Source organism: Dermochelys coriacea, chromosome 2 (assembly GCF_009764565.3).
Source record: "Dermochelys coriacea isolate rDerCor1 chromosome 2, rDerCor1.pri.v4, whole genome shotgun sequence".
NCBI lineage: Eukaryota > Metazoa > Chordata > Testudines > Dermochelyidae > Dermochelys > Dermochelys coriacea.
The window spans coordinates 122,929,698-122,952,475 of NC_050069.1; the positions used below are offsets into that span (position 1 = coordinate 122,929,698).

General features: G+C 43.3%; 1 protein-coding gene across 6 annotated transcripts in view; it reads right to left on the reverse strand.

Moving 5' to 3' along the window:
* GMDS (GDP-mannose 4,6-dehydratase) overlaps positions 1-10,006 on the reverse strand; it is a 565,099-nt gene extending 555,093 nt beyond the window's left edge. For 2 of the 6 annotated variants that reach the window (XM_043508396.1, XM_038392524.2), the window contains exon 1: positions 9,266-9,974. In XM_043508396.1, coding sequence (XP_043364331.1) covers positions 9,266-9,364 — 99 coding nt within the window. In that variant the 5' untranslated portion in view covers positions 9,365-9,974. Of the gene's footprint in view, positions 1-9,265 lie in introns of all 6 variants that reach the window. The other 4 variants (XM_038392525.2, XM_043508397.1, XM_043508398.1 and 1 more) reach the window with 4 other exon arrangements.
* Between the last annotated feature and the right edge of the window lie 12,772 nt (positions 10,007-22,778).

A 22,778-nucleotide genomic window follows, 5' to 3' on the forward strand; every position in this document is an offset into this window, starting at 1 on the left:
CTCTGAACCCTCTCTAATGTATCACCATCACCACCAAGTTTCAGTAATACCAAGACCACCAAATTTATGAACAGGAAGTCCCTTCTGGCTTCAGGCTGGAAAAACATGGCACATCCGTTGCAGGTCACGACTACTGTTTCACCTTTGGCCATCTTGAAATTGCATGCAGACCTGAAGGACACACTACCTCTCTCAACTCACTGAAACATTTTGGTTAGCTGTCTTTGTTCAGAGCTCTGGAGGTCACCTAGCAAGTTACTTTTTACATCAAGTCTCCCTGATTGATTATCTCAGCTCCTCACTACCAGAGAGCAATTACTCACTGAGAGAACTGAAAGAACAGGAGCCTATCAAGGCTCCAAGAGTTGGTTACAGCCTCTTGGCCTTTACCAAGGCACCAACAAACAGAACGGTCTCAGCTGCTTGTTTGGTTTGTGGGGGGCCCCAAGCCATAAGTGTCTAGAGAATTAAGCTCACATTTATGTAAGAGATTTTAGTATTTGCAGCTGTGAAATATAACCTTAGAACTATGAATCAAGTGCAAACAAATGGAAGCAACATTCTCCTTATGAGTCTGCATAGCCACAGCTCCAGTGCCTTTCCTGCTACTCAGAAGTTACCCAAACAATAGTCCAAAATTAACAATATTCTGTTCAGTTTCACTGCACATACTGAAGAATCCTACAGGCAGGAATGAAACTTTCAACCTCTAAAGACCAGGCAATTAAAAAAAAGTCATTAATCCTTAGTCACAGTAGATCTAGACAAGCATAGTAAAGATAACCAAAGCCTGTCTACATAAGTGTTCCAACCAGTGGTCACACAAATAGCAGGACACATCCAAAAAACTGTTAGTTCAGACAATGCCCATATGAGCAAAGTGTAATAGGACATAATATTTTGTAAATACCTCTAAAGTAAAATGTATCTTTTCCATATGGGTGTGACACATGGCACCCACACCTAAAGCACTCTCCACCTGCAGGCCCCAGCAAGATATGCACCCCTGCCTCAGTTTCCCTCCTACTAAGTCCCTAGAAATAGTCCAAAGAGTTTTTTTATGTGCAAACAGCCCTTGTGGTCTTAATTTATTGCCAAATAAAGCACAGTGCATATAATGATTCCCAACCCTGCAATCCACCAAATACAGCCCTGGCATTCCTCACCGCAACCAGACTCTCCAGCACTGCCCTCTCTGGCCCCCCGGCTTCAGCACTCTGGTTCCGAGAGCCATCAGGCATCACCCTCCACTGGTCTTAGATGTCAGCCCTGTCCACCCTTCTATGGTGTTGGCTCTCTCTAGCTTAGGAAGAACAGCTGGCCCCTCCACTGCTTCCTGATCATTCCTCTCTCTTCCCAGGGAGAGCCTATGGAGCTTTCTGCTCTCTGCAGCTTTCCCCAGACACCTCCTCCCAACTAACTCTCACCAAAGCTTCCCCCCTGCCAGATTCCTCCTGCTCCTTTTTAGCTCCCAGGTGCTGGACTTCTCTTCACTGGCCAAAGTAGGATCACTTGTTCAGGCATAGGGAAGCTAGACCTAATTCATTCACAGAGGCCAGACACCCTGAGACAGCATGGCATTCTGTACTTTTGCACACATAGGTCAGGTATGAACATACTGAAAGACAACTGTACTGCATATATAAGTATCCTGACTTTCATACAATTAAAATCCCAGGGCTAATACTGTATCATCAAATGCTTGCTGCATTTGATATAACTAAGTAAATAATGCAAGTTTGATACAGCCTTTGGAGAAAAGAGTCTGTTTAGTGCTGACAATGTGCTCAGTGCTGTATAAGACGTTAAGGGAAAAACTGTGCCAGTCCCATTTGTACTATAAATTCCTATCTCAAATGCAAAAACATTACAAATACAGCTTTTGTATTAGTGGGGCATGAAGGAAAAGAATTGCTAGGCTTCCCTGTAACACACCAAATGCAAGAAGGCAATTCTGCATCACTTCTTCTGATAGGGAGCACTGAGGGAAGTAACTGTAGGAAGAAAACCATGCATTCCATCACCCACACCACTGACAAATACCCGTTGGCAATCTAATAATACCAAAAAAAGATATTCAGAATCATATGCAAGACAAATGAAAGTTTAATTTGATAGCACCACAGAACCACTGCAGTATGACTACTGATAGATTAACCTTCAGATGTGGAGGCTCAAGACTAGCATTGCAGGAGTCATGCAGTTCTGCTTTCTGTACTGGCAAGAGCACGTGAATGTGAGACAAGGAGGAAAGGACTGCTGGTAGAGAGTCCAGGGAGCATGTATTTGCTAGACGCAGAAGAGCCTCCAAAGTAGAAAGCAAGTATCTGAAAGAACTGGAAGAGGAGTACGCACAAATATTCCTTGCATTATTTGGCACTTCCTTTCCTTCTATGCATACCAGTCTTACATTTCCATGTCCCTGGAGAGGTTCACTCATTTCATGAAGCAGAACATAAAAAAAAAAGTGGTGAAGCATTACTAGTAATGACGGACTCAGTCATTACAATTTACGGACTGATGCACAAGATTTCCTTCAACTTTTAACTTATTCTTATTTAGATAGTGTCATAGATGGACACAGTGCTGCAAAAACAAAGTGACTAACGCTCATGAGAACTGACAGTACACAATCTGTTAATCGTGCCTCAACTCTATTGTGGCAGAACCAACTCATTAGAATGAGAGAGTAGTGCATACCCACCCAGGACAGCGGAATGTGTGAAGACATGCCATCTCTTCAAGATAGAGAGGAAATGCCAGAAGACAACAAAGCTGAGGGGAGGGAGGTGAAGTACATGAAGTAGTTAGAGCCACAATTTTTCCCCCATTCACTCTCTCCATAGCATGAGCTTGTACCTGGGCACTTTTAGGGACAGAGGAGCTACTGAGAAAGAGCTCTTTTTTCTACACTAGATTTCACTGCAGCCAGTGAAAACTGTTACATGGCATTTCAAGGAAAATAGATGAGTAGGCCAGATCATAAGTGCAAAATTTGCAAAAAAAATCTGAAATATTTTCCATTACCTTCTGTGTACAGTAACAAACTACAAAGGTCTATTTCCCCTCCCAACCCACTGTTCAAATATACAACAGCCACCACACTTCTACCTGACAAACCAGTTTATCTACACTCAACTACTTTAGTAACCTCACTAAGAAAAAAGCCAAGACCTGCAGCATCCTTTGCCCAAAGGAAGTACATTCCTGTAGCTGACAAACCACCTAGATCAGAGAATTTGTTTATCGTGTACCTGTTATATTTGTTGTCCATATCCTGTGTCAGTCTCTTTAATACGGATGTTCCAATTAAATTATGCAACTAATCCAGACCTACAAGTTATACCATTATTCTAAAACAACCTTAAATCAAGTTAAGAATAAAAGGCTAACTACTGCTCAAAGCAACCTAGAACTAAACTAGACCCTGATCTCAGAAAATCAACCAATTGTCTTTAAAACTTACTGTGGTCACTATTTTTGATTTATGATTTTATGGTTTTTTTGGTTTATGAAAGACTGTATATTTTCATTTCTTTGTTTTAGTTTAAGACTTTAGCACCAGCAAAAGTTGCCAGGTGGGCACTCCCAGAAAAGGAAGTCCTCCATCTACAGAGCAGGTGCAGCAAATATAAGTTCTAGCATGCATATATAAATTGCTGCAATAATTAATCTGCGTGGGAGGAAATGTACCTGCTCAACAATGCATGTAGAAAGCAGGAGTGGCAAAAGAAAGCAAACAGATTTTAATAGAGTTGCAGCAACCTGCCTAGTAATTTTAACAAAGGATCTTAACCTATGGTAAACTAAGCTTTTGTAAGGACTATGCTTTTGTCCCCTGTTCCACCTGCCCCAGCCTCACATGCAACCATAGGCTATAGTGACTTCAGAAATAAGGCAAGAAGGAGGCAGGCTCCAATATCACTACTTTCTCCTTTACCTCCAACATCTTTGCCTAATTGTCTGAAGGCCTACACCAGGCAGAAATAAGAACATCTCAACTAATATATAGGAATCCAGTATAAGGAGGAGCCAGAAAGTTGCCGGAAAAAATAATCAGCTGTGTGAAGAAGTGGGGGAACTGGATTAATGAAGACAAAATCTTCAATTTTTTTATTTATTTGGCTAAGGAGTAATGAGAGAGAGACCCCGACTCAGATACACAAGGTAACATACATATGCTATGTTCCCAATTCAGATTAGACCTATATTACCTGGAAAATTTAGAGCTACAATAGCTGGGATGTTTGAGTACCTTTACAAAGAGGGGCTCTAAATCCTACCTGCTCTAACCCATTTTATTTGAAAAAAAAATTAAAAATTAAAAAATAAAATCCTCTTTCCCCCCTCCTCCTCCTCTCAACACCCTACTAGTCTCTCCACAGCCACTTCACTCTGATCTGCAGAGAGAATGTGAAACACATAAAACTCAAATTTTACCTTGCAGCACACAGCATACACAGCACAAAAGGAAGCCTACCTAACAGTTTTGCAGAGGGAGACATTCATGTCTGTTGCAGAGTGCAAGGAATTTTGGTCTTACCACTAAGTTGCATTTGTGGAAGGGGAACAATCTGGAAACTGAACTGCTGATCCCGTTTCATGCTGCCGCTGCCCTTTAGGCCCAGGGAACTGCAACCTTCTGAAGTAAACCTGAGTTTGACTAAGAGAAAGAAAATTTCATCTATCCTGGGCTCAAAAGGTGCCTGAAACAGGTTTGTTTGGTTGGGGAAGGAGGGTGCAGTGCAGGGAAAGAGTGGAAAAGGGTTCCTAGCTCCATTACCGTGATTGTTGTGTCACCGAGTCTCACACAGAGGTATGGAATTCCCACGATGGGGTAGGTGAGGCTAATAGAACATTGATCCTGGGAGGAAGAAGGGTCTGGGCAACAGGAGGGGCACACAGGATAACTTCAATGCTGTGACTGCTCCAAACACCTCTTTTGAGGAGTCGCTGCAGCTAATTAGAAGTTCCCCTGTAAGGTCAATCAGCCAGACTGATAAGCACTTAGTGCCAAAATCTGCTTGGCATCAATTGGTTTGAGCCAACTAATTATGCAGAAGGATAAGGAAGCTACCTAGTTTCTAAATCCCACAAGCAAAAAGCTTGAAGGACTAGAGAGGCTTGGGAGAGACACCCAGAAAGGAAGAAGATCAAACACAAAGGAACAGTGCAACCGGCCAGAGGAAATGAGCAGGATTTTTCCCTCTTTGGGGGGTTGGATGCAAAAGAAAGGGAAGAGGCTGTTGCTGCTCCTCCATGCAGTTTCAGAAATACTAGAAATATCTAGGTATGTTTTGGGGTTCTGTGCTTTGGCAGTCACTCACCTTCCCAAATCATCCCCCACTAGTGTTAAACATGACAAGGCCACAGCTTGCTTTCAAGTCCTGGGCAAGTCCTTTATTCTCTTTGTTCTTCACAAGGTTACCTGACACCTTATAAATCTCTGGCAATCCACTGTGGTTTCCAATTTGTGTCCTCTACACATCCTGTTTACAAGGATGACAAGAATGTACTCACAAAAGTGGAAATGTTAACTGCATCGTATGTCACTGATTGTCCCCTACTGGAAATTAACAGTTTGTTGGGTTTTGGGACAATTATTTAAATTGAGGAAAAGCATTTAGGGTAAAGGAACGTTTCCTGTAAATAATACCAGGTTGGATTATCCAAGCCCTGCTACCTAACATGTATATTTATTAGCCCACCTTTATGGCGACAATGTTGCCAGATGCAAGCTTATGAAAGTGAGATAATATGGGCAAGGTCATGCTATTTTGACTGTCAAGACCTGCATTTGTTCTCATTTTTAAGCTCTTAGAGAAGCTGCAAGCCCCATGTCTTTTTCAATGGGTGTTTCTTACACTACTACATACACAGAAGGCTGGAACGGAAGGGTAGTTTGGAAGGATGTCTCCCACCAAAGGAGCCTGCCAGGAAGTTATCATGATGCCAGGTGAATTTACCTATTCTGCAACAATTCCAAAAAGGAGACCAAGGCAGAGTGAAGAGGAATTCTGCAACATTTTTGTTCTGTCCAGCTCCACTCTTGGAATAGGGCTCACACTTTCTGGTATAAGGATTGCTATAACCAAAGACTCAGACACACCTATTTGTATTAAAAGACTCCTAAGGATTATAGCTTTTGCTGCAACTCCGCAAACTTCCTTCTACAAGGCAGCAATATCCAGTGCACAGAACAAGGGACTATGTATTAGGGTTTTATTGCCAACTCTATCATTAGCCTCTTATATGGGTTTGGATAAGCCACCTAAGCCAGTTTTTGCAAAATATCCCGCTAGTTTTGGCGTTCAACTGGAGATGGACATTCCAAAATGTTGAGCACTCTCCGCTCCCAATATTTCAACTGGAGTCATAGGCATTCAACATCTCTGGAGGGGAAATCTAGCTCTAGGCACCTCAATTTAGATCCAATAATTGGCAGCCATAAAGGAGCACTGTATCAAGTTTCAACTGCAAGGAAGTTTGTTTCAATGGGGAAAGTGATAACATTTTACCTGCAAAGCTACACCTGGCCACCAAGTTAAGACAATGTTCCCTCATTCTTACATGGAAAAGCAATCCTTTGCCCGTCAAGCCAAAAACTTTATTCCTATTGCAGCAACCTTTGATATTTCTCTCCATTCATCGCTCAAGCGTACACCAACTCACACTCTGCAGGTGTATAACAAGTTCTCCTCACCAGCCCATGAAAATGCTTCAAGAATTCAGAGATAAGGGAAAGGGAGGAGAAGTGCTGCTCTGAAGGCTTCCTGACTTATAAAACCTAGCTGGTGATGCTAAAAGGAGTGAACACCCAAAGAGAAGTGGTTGCTTCTTGCGCCAATTTGATTAATTGCTTAAATTTCTCAATAAGCTTGCAAAGGGACAACATCAGAAAGTTTAAAAGCCTAACATTTTGCTTGTCTTTATAAAAGTTTCTTTCCAACCATTCTAATCAAAAACTATATTTCATTCTTATTAACTTACACTCATTTTCGCAAAAATCTGCTATGGCAAAGTAAAGGAGCTCTGAAGTGGGCATAAATCAAGTTCATAATGTTTTTTGTTAAATGAAACAAAGCACCATGCTCACCACTCACAAGCAATCCGGAAACAAACCAGTGCTCAGGTGGTTAAAAAAAAAATTTAGCAATCCAACTGCAGCAATTGCCTCCTTTCAATGTTCACTTCATGGTGACCAAAAAGGGTGAGCAGCACTGAAATGAGCTGGGTATAAAGCATTCGGCACGTACAATGGTTGTAAAGATTTGAGCTTCTCTACTGCTGCAGTGTTGCAAGAGGGGAAATAAGGAATATTGAGACCTTGGAATCAGATAGACTACAGCACTCTGCAATCCCACTAGCTGTTTCAGAGGTTCTCTTTTCAGGGGTGTGTGGTGTAGGCCAATAGTGAACCTACTCTTCACTTTGTGTTATTAAATGCAAAGTTAGCAGGTACAAATCAGTACTGTAATTTGACTAAGAACAAGGCACAGATCTGGCTGTATGACACCCGACTTGAGCTAAGATAATTCCTCTCTATAGTGGCCTTTCCACCATTTGGTTTAAGTGTCAAAGATGGCCTCAATATCCACACCATCAACTACTCCTACTGGTTCGCTCAGGGTTGTATGGTCACTATGACCCTTTCCCAAGTAAGTTACTGGCTCCATGTCACAGAGCCTTCTACTCGCTACATCTTATTTTTTGGAATGGAGGTAAGTCATTGGAAGTTGGGTCTTTTGAGGGTAAGGATCAGGCCTCTACTCCAGGCCTCCACTCCCTGCTAGGCAGAAAAAGAGGTTCTGATGGTCCATCCTCTGGAATCTAATGAGTTCCACTGACTAAGGCCTATAAAAGATCTAGCTGTGCTACATCAAAGGAATGCATTTTAGATAAAAGGGTGTGTCATTAGAAGGTAATGCCACTGTTCAAGTATATTCTTATTAAACCCCAATCTTTCCTCCATGATAGTGTTCTGCAGACAAAGTGATAACATTACACCTGCAAAGCTACACCTGGCCACCAAATTAAGACAATGCTCCCTCATTCTCCATCTTCGGTCAATTGTCACTATTTATGTTTTTCCCTTTTGTATTTCTCACAGATTAGACAATAAATGTCAGTTTCACCATTCAGTTCCTGTTGTTGCACTGAGTTGCAAATACTGTAACATCCTTGCAAACACTGTAACATCCAGCTTCAGTTATAAGGTTATTAGCTCATGTGTATTGACTTTTGTCAAAAGCTTGCTTTTCTCCCAGTATGATAAAAACTTGATCCAAAATTTTAAAGTTTTAACCACTAAAAGGAGAATTAAACACACAACTAATTGTATGTCTTGTATGGGAGTGGATGGGTCATTACACAAAGTAAATGTATTTCCCCATGTTTATTCCCCACCCCCCACAGTTCCTCAGAAGTTTTTAACTGCTGAAAATGACCCACCTTGATTATCACTACAAAAGCCCCCCCCCCCCCTTCCTGCCGGCAATAGCTCATCTTAAGCGATCACTCTCTTTACAGTGGGTATGATAATACCCATTGTTTCATGTTCTCTGTGTATACAAAAGTCTCCTCACTGTATTTTCCACTGAATGCATCCGACGAAGTGAGCTGTAGCTCACAAAAAACTTACGCTCAAATAAATTTCAGAGTAGCAGCCGTGTTAATCTCTAAGGTACCGCAAGTACTCCTTTTCTTTTTGCGAATACACACTAACACGGCTGCTACTCTGAAACTTCAGATAAACTGTATATTAAGAGCCAAGTGACCTCTCTTTTGCATGTAAATAGCACAGGATGTGCTGTACTTAAAGTTGTAAAACTATAGAAAATGGGAGATGAGACACTATTCTTACATAGGTTTCAGAGTAGCAGCTGCATTAGTCTGTATTCACAAAAAGAAAAGGAGTACTTGTTGCACTTTAGAGACTAACACATACCAATTGCAAATATTTCTTTGCTCTCTTCAGTCAATATCAGTTAAGGATGAAGTTGGGCCAAATATGGTTTCGTAAGTAATAGCAGTCCTTATTTCTAGTGAGGTATCAATGCAATATATGCTGATGCACAACAGGGAGCTGATGCCACACTGATCAGCGTGTATTAGATGGTTTACTGAAGTTAACTAACGATCAAGGAGATACGTGTAGATAGAGGCAACCCACATGGATCACTAACCCTTGGCCTTGCATAAGGACTAGGGGTAGAAGAAAGAAGCAATTACATTTGTACTCTTCTCCCCCCTCCCCCAAACTTACTTGGCCAGTGATGCCCGTGATGAGAGCCACCTTCCTGGGAGTCATGTCTGCACAGTCCTCTACAGCGAGTGCAGAGCTGGGGCAGGCGTCCTGTGCCATAAATCTGGAGGGGAGGGACCCGGTTGCCGGTATTGCGGTTTAGCAGGAGCGGGGAGGAGACTGTGACCACGGTGCAAGAGGGAGTAAAGAGGACAAGGGAAGGACCTGCGCTGCAGCCGCTCGTGGGAGGAGCGGGGCAGTGAGCTGCTGGTGCTAAACGAGGAGCGGGGCGGGCAGGGGCAGGGGCTGCAAGGTGCTGCCTAGACCAAGGCTGAAGAGTTGGAAACTGGGCTACTGCAAGGGGGCGGGGTCTGCCCAGGCTGCTGCCAGGCGCTGGTGCATTTCCGCGTCCCCTGAGCGACTCCTCCCTTCAGGTGCAGCCGCCCAGGTAAATCCCCGCGCTCCGCTCCCGGCAGCAGCCCCAGGCTCGCGCTCGCTCCTAAGCACGCACGCGCTCCCTGCTTGAAAAGCAGCCGCGGCGGCCTTAGCCAACCAATGAGGAACGGCGTCGTTTCCTTAAAGAGACAGTAGCCCCGGCACAGAAGCCGGCAGCGTCGGGTTAAGAGGAGGGTGGTGGGGCCGCTGATTGGACAATGGGGTAAGGTGGGGGCGGGGGCTGCGTCAAGTCTCAGCCCGGCTCCGGCCGCGGCGGCAGCTGCCGCCAACAGCGAGACTCCAACTTCCCGATGCAGCGTTGAGGAGGCGGCGAGCGCAAGGAGCGACATCAGCGGAGCCGAACGGCTGCGCCTGAAGCCCACAGCGCCCCCTGCAGCGTGGAGGCGCGAACTGCTGCCGCAAGCCCCTGCTGGTCGCCGCGCTCCACTCACCCCTCTGATTAGCGTGCAGAGAGGCTCAGCCCCCGTTCCCCGAGCAGGCACCAGTGCGGGACCGTGCAGAGGCAAAGAGAGGCACAGTGGCAGGAGAAGGCGGGAATATTGCTGAGCGGCCCGTGGCAGTCAGCTCCGAGCGGAGAGCGCCACTGCCCGGGAGAGGGATTTGGAGACCCTGGACAAGGGCAAAGCCACTTATGCTTCTGGTGCTCTGGGATCCCCTCAGGGAGGCGGCTGGAGAAAGGCAGAGCTCAGCCCTTTTGCTACATATTCAAAACTCATGAGTCCATCTATCAAGACTGATCGTTTTACAACAAAGATGACCAGACTCTTTTTTTTTTTTTTTTTTATTGATCTTTAGAACGCACTGGGGTCGCATTTTCAAGCTTTTCGCTACAACCACAAGACGTGTGACCCTACGAGCCCGTCCCTGCTCACTGACACAGGGCCCACTCTCGTCTAACTCATAGCACACAATGCCACACTCATTACTATCCCAAACACCCTGTGTCACCCTGGCTACGATTTAGTCACGGGGGTCATGGATTCCGTGACTTCTAAGGCTTCAGGAGGCGGAGGGGGGACTGTGCGCCCCTGCGCTGCAATTGGGACTGGAATCAGGAGGACCCTGCCTGGCAGCCCCTGCAGCCAGGGCCATGCGCCCCAATCACGTGGCGTCCCAAGCTTGGTGGGGTGCAGGGCTGAAGCAGAAGCTGTGTGCCCCAGTCCGGGGGACCTGGGCTTGGTGGGGGCTGCAGCCAGGGCCGCCTTCCGTCAGGGGCTGCAGCCGGGGCAGTGCAACCCAGGCCCGCAGGCTTGGGGGCTGCAGGCGGGGCTGTGCGCCTTAGCCCCACAGCATCTAGGGCTTGGCAGGGTCTGCCAGCAGGGCTGCCTTCCACCAGGGGCTACAGCTGGGCCGTGCAACCCAGCCCTGCAGCGTCCCAGGCTTCCGGGTGCAGCGCCGTAGCAGGGCCCATGCACCCCAGTCCTGGGCTTGGCAGGGGCTGTGCACCCTCCTCATTCCTGGGGCCGTTCGCTTCACGTCCGGGGCCTGGCAGGGGCTATGCACCCGTCCTGCAGCTGCCACCAATCTGGAGAGGGGCTGTGCACCCGGGAGGAGGTGGAGGGGGGGCAGCTGCTGTGCACCCTGCCATAGCAGGGGACTTGGTCTTTCAGTCCCTCCCCCTTTACTAAAAATAAGCAGGAGGCAGGGCTAGGTAAGTCATGGACAGGCCCGGCCTCCATGATTTTTTGTTTATTGCCCATGACCTGTCTGTGACTTTTACTAAAAATAACCATGACAAAATCTTAACCTTAGTCATAATATGTTTCCAAAAAGTATTTTGTAAAAGGTATCAAATATAAACTAATTACATATAGGGCAGCAATAGCATTCTGTGATGTATGTACACATTATGTATAAAGAATTGTGTATGTGTGCTAGAACTATGTTCTTAAAATGTATTGCGGAAGCAACACATAAATCAAGTCTGTCCTAGACGTATGAATGGTAATTTGCCTGTCTGCCTGGCTTGATTTACAGACAGAGGACAATGAAAGTACATTTTACATACAAGATAAACAAAGCATTGAAACTAAGTAGTAGCGGAGGAAACGGCTTAACAAGCACACCAGAGGACAGTCTGCACCCCCCAGGAAGTGGGAGCAAAAGATAAATTCAAACTGGAACAGGTGCAGAGAAGGGCTGCTAAGATGAGCAGAGGAATCAAAAACCTATGTTATGAGAAGAAACTCAAGCAGCTTAGCCTGTTTAGCCTAATCAAACAAAGGCTCACGGGAGATATGATTGCTGTCTATAAATACATCAGAGATAAATAACTCCCTTCCCTCCCTGGTATTTAAGTTAAGCACCAACATGAACATAAGAATAAATGGATATAAACTGGCATCAAAAAGTTTAGGTTTGAAATTAGGCAAAGATTTTTAACCATCAGAGAAGTGAAGTTCTGGAACAGCCTTCCAAGGGGAGCAATAAGAGCAAAAAAACCTAACTGGCTTCAAGACTGAGCTTGAAAAGTTTATGGAGGGGATGCTCTGATGAGACTGCCTACAATGACGTGGCCCATGTGCAACTGCTAGCAGCAAATATCCTGCACGGTTGGAGATGGGGCACTGACTGGGAAGGGTTCTGAGTTACTACAGCAAACTCTTCCGCAGGTGTCTGGCTGGTAAGTCTTGCCCACATGCTCAGGGTGATGGCCCTATTTGGAGTCAGGAAGGAAATTTCCTTCAGGTCAGATTGGCAGAAAGCCTGGGGGTATTTTGCCTTCTTCTGCAGCATGGGGCACTTACTGGTTTAAAGTAAAATAAATGGTGAATTCCCTTGAAGTCTTTAAATCATGATTTGAGGACTTCAGTAAGTCAGCCAGAGGCCATAGGTCTATGCCAGAAGGGGATAGACAAGAATCTGTGGCCTGCAATGTGCAGTAGGTCAGACTAGATGATCACGATGCTCCTTTCTGGTCTTAAAGTCTATGTTTTCCTGGCTCCTAAGATAAAGACAATAGCCTTTGAAAAATATAAGGGGAAGCAAAAAAAGTCGTTCTAGTTATCTGTCACTTAAGAAACAAAAGGAGACAGGATTCTCTGATTCCTGTGAAAGTTGGATCCTATGGCAAGGAGGGCTAGAGTTGCTGGTAACTTGATTAAGTGAGAAAACTGCTTAGGCAATGATTGTACCTTGCTAAACTTAAATTTTTGGCACTAGAAAGCGTGTTTTGTTTAGTTTGTAACCATACTTGTCTCTTGATTAATATCACTTAAATAGCCATTCTTTATTAATAATAAAGTTATTTTTATGGTAAACTACCTGAGTGCTGTTAGACTGATGTAAAGTGTGAGTCTTCAGCTAAACTAATAGGTTGATGTGTTGTCCATTTCTTTGGAGACAGCAAACTTAATTTCTGTGAGCATACAGTGAGAGGGACTGGACACTACACTGATGGTTACCTGCAAATCAAGATTAAAACTAGCAGAGTTTTGAGGAGTTTGCAGGTGAAATTGACAGACTGGTGTGGCAGGAAAGCAGACGCACAGCCTAATCTCCTGCAAAGCTCACTCTTGCTAAGGCTGAGGGGTAACACACGGGCTTAGAGGTGTGGAAGGCCCTGAGGAGAGAGTCATATTCAAGGTTGAAAGAAAAGGAGTACTTGTGGCACCTTAGGGACTAACAAATTTATTTGAGCATAAACTTTCATGAGCTACAGCTCACTTCATCGGATGCATTCAGCGGAAAATACAGTGGGGAGATTTATATACACTGAGAACATGGAAACAATGGGTGTTATACATACTGTAAGGAGAGTGAATTGGAATTAATTTGCAAACTGGATACAATTAACTTAGGCTTGAATAGAGACTGGGAGTGGATGGGTCATTACACAAAGTAAAACTATTTCCCCATGTTATTTCCCCACTCCCCCCCCCACACACACACACACACCCACTGTTCTTCAGATGTTCTTGTCAATTGCAGGAAATGGCCCACCTTGATTATCACTACAAAAGGTTTTCTTCCTCCCCTCCCCCCTCCTGCTGGTAATAGCTCATTTTAAGTGATCACTCTCCTTACAGTGTGTATGATAACACCCATTGTTTCATATTCTCTGTGTATATAAGTCTCCCCACTGTATTTTCCACTGAATGCATCCGATGAAGTGAGCTGTAGTTCACGAAAGCTTATGCTCAAATAAATTTGTTAGTCTCTAAGGTGCCACAAGTACTCCTTTTCCTTTTGCGGATACAGACTAACACGGCTGCTACTCTGAAACCTGTCATTATGCAAGGCACTGAATTTAGCCATATGGAGTGGAAATCTATCAACTTCATGAAGAAACTCGTACAGCTATAGACAGACATCATCTTCCTTTCTAAATGCAAACAGATGGACATCATACCAAAAGGACTGAAGGTAAAAAATCCATTACAATCTACATACCACACAGACTATGCTGACAGCTTGTGCGACACACTGTCAAAGAAACTGCGGAACCATCTGATCAACATCCTCTACTGCAAACAGGGAAAGATTAAGAATGAGCTCTCAAAACTGGATACTCTCATAAAAAACCAACCTTCCACACAAACTTCCTCATGGCTGGACTTTACAAAAACTAGACAAGCCATTTATAACACACACTTCTCTACACAAGAAAAAGGACACGAAACTATCTAAACTACTACATGCCACAAGAGGCCATAACAGTGGTTCCCTTAACCCAACCAGCAATATTGTTAATCTGTCCAACTATACTCTTAGCCCAGCAGAAGAATCTGTCCGATCTCGGAGCCTCTCCTTCTGCCCTCCACCCCCACGAACATGATACAGTTCTGTGGTGACCTAGAATCCTATTTTCGAAGTCTCCGACTCAAGGAATATTCCCAACACACCTCTGAACAACATACTAACCCACAGAGATCTTCTTACCAACACTACAAAAAGAAGGATTCTGGGTGGACTCCTCCTGAAGGTCGAAACAACAGACTGGACTGCTATATAGAGTGCTTCCGCCGCCGTGCACGGGCTGAAATTGTGGTAAAGCAGCATCACTTGCCCCATAACTTCAGCCGTGCAGAACACAATGCCATCCACAGCCTCAGAAACAACTCTGGCATCATAATCAAAAAGGCTGACAAAGGAGGTGCTGTCGTCATCATGAATAGGTCGGAATATGAACAGGAGCCTTCTAGGCAGCTCTCCAACACCACTTTCTACAAGCCATTACCCTCTGATCCCACTGAGGGTTACCAAAAGAAACTACAGCATTTGCTCAAGAAACTCCCTGAAAAAGCACAAGAACAAATCCACACAGACACACCCCTGGAACACCGACCTGGGGTATTCTATCTGCTACCCAAGATCCATAAACCTGGAAATCCTGGACGCCCCATCATCTCAGGCATTGGCACCCTGACAGCAGGATTGTCTGGCTATGTAGACTCCCTCCTCAGGTCCTACGCTACCAGCACTCCCAGCTATCTTTCAGACACCACTGACTTCCTGAGGAAACTACAATCCATCGGTGATCTTCCTGAAAACACCATCCTGGCCACTATGGATGTAGAAGCCCTCTACACCAACATTCCACACAAAGATGGACTACAAGCCATCAGGAACAGTATCCCCGATAATGTCACAGCTAACCTGGTGGCTGAACTTTGTGACTTTGTCCTCACCCATAACTATTTCACATTTGGGGACAATGTATACCTTCAAATCAGCGGCACTGCTATGGGTATCCGCATGGCCCCACAGTATGCCAACATTTTTATGGCTGACTTAGAACAACGCTTTCTCAGCTATCGTCCCCTTATGCCCCTACTTTACTTGCGCTACATTGATGACATCTTCATCATCTGGACCCATGGAAAAGAAGTCCTTGAGGAATTCCACCATGATTTCAACAATTTCCATCCCACCATCAACCTCAGCCTGGACCAGTCCAAACAAGAGATCCACTTTCTGGACACTATGGTGCTAATAAGTGATGGTCACATAAACACCACCCTATATCGGAAACCTACTGACTGCTATTCCTACCTACATGCCTCCAGCTTTCACCCAGATCACACAACATGGTCCATTGTCTACAGCCAAGCTCTACAATACAACCACATTTGCTCCAACCCCTCAGACAGAGACAAACACCTACAAGATCTCTATCAAGCATTCTTACAACTACAATACCCACCTGCTGAAGTGAAGAAACAGATTGACAGAGCCAGAAGAGTACCCAGACCTGTAGTCACCCACTACAGGACAGGCCCAACAAAGAAAATAACAGAACGCAACTAGCCGTCACCTTCACCCCCAACTAAAACCTCTCCAACGCATCATCAAGGATCTACAACCTATCCTGAAGGACAACCCATCACTCTCACAGATCTTGAGAGACAGGCCAGTCCTTGCTTACAGACAGCCCCCCAACCTGAAGCAAATACTCACCAGCAACCACACACCACAAAACAGAACCACTAACCCAGGAACCTATCCTTCCAACAAAGCCCGTTGCCAACTCTGTCCACATATCTATTCAGGGGACACCATCATAGAGCCTAATCACATCAGCCACGCTATCAGAAGCTCGTTCACCTGCGCATATGCCATCATGTGCCAGCAAGGCCCTCTGCCATGTACATTGGTCAAACTGGACAGTCTACATAACAGAATAAATGGACACAAATCAGACGTCAAGAATTATAACATTCAAAAACCAGTCGGAGAACACTTCAATCTCTTTGGTCGCTCGATTACAGACCTAAGAGTGGCTATTCTTCAAACAAAAAAACTTCAGAAACAGACTCCAACGAGAGACTGCTGAATTGGAATTAATTTGCAGACTGGATCCAATTAATTTAGGCTTAAATAAAGACTGGGAGTGGATGGGTCATTACACAAAGTAAAACTATTTCCTCATGTTATTAACCCCCCCATCCACCCCCCACTGTTCCTCAGACGTTCTTGTCAACTGCCGGAATTGGCCCTCCTTGATTATCACTACAAAAGGTTTTCTTCCTCTTCCTCCCCCGTCCACCCCACTGGTAATAGCTCATCTTAAGTGATCACTCTCCTTACAGTGTGTATGATAACACCCATTGTTTCATATTCTCTGTGTATAAAATCTCCCCACTGTATTTTCCACTGAATGCATCCGATGAAGTGAGCTGTAGGTCACAAAAGCTTATGCTCAAATAAATTTGTTAGTCTCTAAGGTGCCATAATTACTCCTTCTCTTTTTGCGAATACAGACTAACACGGCTGCTACTCTGAAACATTCAAGGTTGCTGGTTTTTTATTTGCCTTTAAGATACACTTGGTTCACAATTTCAAGCTTTTCACTACAACCACAGGAGTTAGAAATTTCCTTTTGTGTTATTATTTTAAAAGATCAATCATACAGTATCATAAGGGTTTTAAGACCTTTTATATCACTGTTACACAGCTTCCATAAGTCGTGTACAGATTATGTCATGTAAGGTATCAATGGAAAAGTTATGATTTGCTAAGTATGATTAACCTGATTAAATCTGTGTGTCATCTTTGTATCTAAAAGTATGAATATTGGTTATATACTTGTATCTAAAACATGGGTCATATTCCTCACTAATACCTCCTCAGATAGACTTGCATCAGGGCTAGACAGCTACATGTTGATGGCCCATTGAGGACACTCCACTCTAACAATGGGCCATTGAAGAAATTCATCCCCTCCAGATGGCTCCTTGCTATCTGAGGCATCCTCAGGAAGAACTAATGGCCAACCCCTGTGATTCAGCAAAACATATAGGGGCATGTGATATGCTCATGTAACCCTGGACTCCATCTTGGGCCAGTAACTTTACAAATATGGGGGCTGTGTTTGGTACAGTACATTTCTATGCACACAGCAGAGGGTATAAATGACCTCTGAGACACCTCCATTTTGCCTCTTGTCGGCTCTAATTCCCAGGACTGTGGATTTACAATAAAAGGGAGCATCTTTAACTATGGACTGAGGCCTGTCCAATCTTTTGAAAACTACCAGAGAGACTTTACAAGCTAGCAGTCTAGTCCAACACTGCTATAAACCTGATATAAAGGACTTTGTAATCATTTGTCTGTATATGATCTATTAGTTTTATTAATAAAAGAGCTATAAATGGCTAACTAAAAGTTTACTAAGGATTGGCTGACTGTGTGATATTCAAATTGACCTGGAGGTATGTGTCTGATCCTTTGAGATTAGAAAGATCCTCACATCTGATGAAATGGGTTTTCAATAATCTCTCACTATATTAGATTGTGGTGCCTAGATGGGAGGCAAAGGCTGGAATGGGACATGTCTGGCTTTGGTGAATCTAAATTATAGAATAAACCACCATTTGGGGGTGGAGGGAGGCAGAAGAGAAGAGGAGAATCGTCTGCCCTGACTGTGGCATTCTTAGTGTGGCCCATCCCAGGCCCTTGGTCACAATCTTCGCCTAGGCCAGGAGCGGGGGCTTTAAAAGACACCAGATACTCACAACTTCCAATAAAATGGCATGAGTTAGCCACACTGGATTGTTAGGGTATGAAAGGGCTATTATGTTTGTTTGGAATCTAAGGACACAGAAGAAAGTTCTGGAACTGAGAGGGGGCAAGAAATCAAAACTGCAACAATTTTATTCCCCTCTCCCACACCACATCTGCCACTCTTATGTACCAAGAAAAGGAGTACTTGTGGCACCTTAGAGACTAACAAATTTATTAGAGCATAAGCTTTCGTGAGCTACAGCTCACTTCATCGGAATGCATCCGATGAAGTGAGCTGTAGCTCACGAAAGCTTATGCTCTAATAAATTTGTTAGTCTCTAAGGTGCCACAAGTACTCCTTTTATTTTGCGAATACAGACTAACATGGCTGCTACTCTGAAACCTGTCTTATGTACCAAAACATTTGGGCAGTGGTAAGGGATTGAATGTATGTTGTAATAATAATTGGCATTTTCCATTTAAGTTCTATGATTCTACTGTTCTGTTCCTCATTTACTTCACCACAATGTAACTATAATTTTTCTAAAAAAAAAAAAGGAGTACTTGTGGCACCTTAGAGACTAACAAATTTATTAGAGCATTATTATTAGTCTCTAAGGTGCCACAAGTACTCCTTTTCTTTTCTTTTTGCGAATACAGACTAACACGGCTGCTACTCTGAAACCTATAATTTCTCTCTCATTCCCATCCCCATTCCATTTTGGAATTTCAGCTTAAATCAATTAATGGTATTTATAATACTTGTCACCCAAGGATCTCAAATATTAATAAATTCTCTCATGAGATTTTGTCAAGTAGGGAAATAGCTCTATTTCAATCAAGTAAATCCATGTATTTACATCTGAATATTGGTAACATTATTACAGAATTTTTGGCAGCCTTCACAATCTACCACTAACTTTGAGGACTCAGTAACTGACCTTCCAGTGATCTTCTCCCCAGTCATCTCTCTACGATGATCCTCCACCATTCCCTCCATACTAACTAAACTGTCTCAAGGTCATTTCTATGTCCACAATTAATGAGAGCAAAAGTACCTAAGTTTGCATCTGTTGACTTCCAACATCAGGATCTGGTTCTCTCCAACAGTATTTCCAACATAAGCATTCATCTTTTTTTCTGTCCAAGAGATATGCAAGAGTCTCTGCCAGTCCCACATTTCAAAAAGCTTCAATTTTCCTCATGTCAGCAGCATTAGTTTTCCAGGATTCAAATCCATAAATTGTTATGGAAAAATAGGCTTTTCACCAGTCACACCTTCGTACACTGAGATACCATGGGTTTTTTCACACTTTAAGGAAGGCCACAACTGTGCAAGTCATCCCTAGTCTTCTGATTTCTTTGGAACAGCCTCCTTGGTTGACCATATATGATCCCACGTAATTAACTTCATCTGTTGCCTTTCCAGTTTGCATCCAGTTTGTGTGTCAATGTACATGCATTTTGTTTTTGTCACATGCAGGAATAGTCCACAATCCTCAACAACTGTTTGTTTACATTTGTTGCATTGCATTGGTGTTTGCAGGAAAGAGCTTCATGTCATCAGCATATCTGAGGTCAGTTAAGAGTCCACCAATGGAAATCCCATCTCCTTCCACTTCATCAAAGCCTTCCAAGGCTTGTCTCATAATAAATTCTGTGTATGTTAAAGAGGCTTGGGAACAAAATGTACCCTTGTCTCACACCCTGCCCAGTGGAAATCTACTCACTGGCATCTGTTGTTTGCACCATGATCTGTTGTTGATCATAGAGATTTGTGAGGAGTTCAATGAGATGCTTTGGAATTCCCATGTCTACCAGTATCCTCCAAAGACAGTCATATCAGATAGTATCAAACACTTTTGAGTAGTCAATGAAGTTTATAAATGTCAAGCTACCTAGAGTGGTTCATGATAGAGAATGCCAACCTCAGGGCAGGCTTAAACAGGGCACAAACCCCAGACTGGTGGTGCGTTCTATATTTTGTTGGTGAAATCTAACTCCTCAAGCACTATGACAGGCTTAACATGGAGTCACAGACAGTCCCCTGAGGTACTCGGTCTATCTTGCCACCTAGGCAAACTTGCCTTTTCAATAGATGTTTCCCTACACCAAATTAATCATCATTACTCAGGTTACTCCCAATCCCAAAGTACCTGTCAGTCTCTTACCCCAAGTCAATTGTACCTTAGATCTCTCACCAGACAACACTTGTAGGCAATATTATAATAAACTGAAGATTTATTAATTAAAGGAAATGAGAGGGTTCTTTATAAGGTTAAAGCAGGTAAACATATGCACACAAATGAGTTACAGTCTTAGGTTTAAAAAAATAATAGAAACTACTGTGATGTGCAAGCCTTCTATGTCCTTTAGAGCTAACCCAAGCTCAGTAGTTTAGGGATCCCTTGTCTATGCTTAGAAAATTGCCCTCTCCAAATTCCAAACAGCACAGTGATGCAGTTCCTTCTGGTCAAAGATTTTTATTCCCTTCCCCCGGCGTTCAAAGTGATGGAACAAGTATTGATGCCGGTCTCCTGTTCATGGGTATGGGGAAGGCAATCAAAGTCTTTGTCCTTGATGTTTCACAATGGCTCTTTGATTTCTAAAGGTCTTCTTGTGGGCAGGACCAGCACTTTATAGTAATTAATGCTTCTTTCCTGTTTGTGAGTTACACATTTAAAGAGATTTGCAATGCAAAGACTCAATATTAACTTTATACCATGGGCTACAAATGTTATAAGTGAGATCAATATATGCAGCAGCCTACAAGCATTTCATCAAGTCTAAATACTAAACATATATTTATCAACTTAACATCTATTTTAACAATGTTAACACACAGGGGAATCAAACTGGTTTCCAGCTATGCATTTGCCAGTGTTCAATGAGGCCTACGGACATTGGTATGAGCTGGCATCTGGTCTGATATCATCACAATGATCAATGATTAACTGTACTCTCTGGGATTTTCAGTGATGTGTCAGATGTTCGCAATTTGGTCACACATGCCTTGGACTTCTCTGAAACCAGTTTGCTGTGGTAGTGATTGCTTCTATCCTTTGTTTCATGCTATCCTAGGTTCCGTAGAGCAGAACTTTGCTCACATGAGGTATTAGGGAGATGGTACAAGAGTAACTACACTATGTTAGGTCTCCCTTCTTTGGTAAGGAAAGAAAAATTCCCTTCATCCAGTCTTCTGGCTAATTTCTAGTCATCAATTACATCATTACAAATTTTTGACACAACATCAGTACCATATTTGCCATTTGCTATTAACATTTACAGGCAAGTTATCTATCCCTGTGCTTTTCCAGGCTTCATTTTCATAATAGTACGCACCATTTCCTCTCACAGGATTGATGGCTCCAGCTCTGTACTTTCTTTCCTGTGATCATGTATTACAAATGGCTTTGATGAGGCATACAGATTGTCATAGTAATCTCTCCACCCATGTTTAATATTAATCACCCTCAGTGAGGGCTCCACCATCAGGATCTTTTATTATGTTTGATCACAGGGAAAACCTTTTGGTAAGTCTGACCATTGTGAACATACCTTTTATATTATTGTCTTCACAATGCTGGAGTTCCATACATTTTGCCCTTTTATAGTCACTCATCTGGTCTAGTCTGCTTTTGAATCAGTCTGTTCAGTTCCTTACATTCTACATCTCCAACCTAATCTCTTTCACTCGGTGTCATTTTTGTGCCAGCTCAAACTCTTTCTCAGTTAACCATGGTGTAGTCCGACACTGACTTTTTGGAATGTGCACTTTGGTAGTTTTAAGCTTAATAGTTTTCTGTTATTCCAGAATTCATTGGGGTTATTCTCTTTCACCTGTGCCAATGCCTCAAACCCATTCTGGACAAAATGTATTAATTTTTTTTTATTTTGTTGATTCTGGACAAGTCCAAATGCAGTGGATCTGTCAAACATCTTTTTCAGTGTTAATTTTATGGCTAATGGACAATGACTGAGTGCAGACTGTGTGTCAGACCATCAGCTGTTAGCCTTAAACCAAAAATTTCATCATGAGTCTCATAACAAGCTGTGCATGTTTTTAAGCCCCAGTTGGTGGAATCAAGAAATGGCAGGAGAATTGCAGTTGTTTGTGTTTAAATTTCTAGCCCTCATGGTTGTGGAAAAAAGTTTTAACTCACAATCTAAAGGTTCAGAAACCAAAAGGCAAATAAAAATAACCCCACATAAAAATTGTGATTTTTAATCCAGACTTGTAATTTTTGAATGCTGGTGGTTGGCAACACTGATTATAATGATTGAAATGTGAACCAGAGATTAAGTGACTTGGCCACACAACCAGTCTGTGACACAGCCCCCCACCCCCCAGCAAAAAAAAACCCAATCTATAATTAGATCTTTAACCTTTGTCCAGTTAGCAGAGATGTATTAGGGTTTTACAGGTTAAAACCCCAACTTCTTGAATACGACTCAGAAACTTATTGGAGCCATTTCAAACCTCAGGGTATTGGCATAATGTGATCCAAACATGCAATCCATTTATTAATTTCAATTTCTGTATGGTCCTGACGTGTAACCCCACACACAGCACATTACACACAAACTATAAATCTTAATGGATAATTTTGGCAAGGTCCTCATTGAAAAGAAG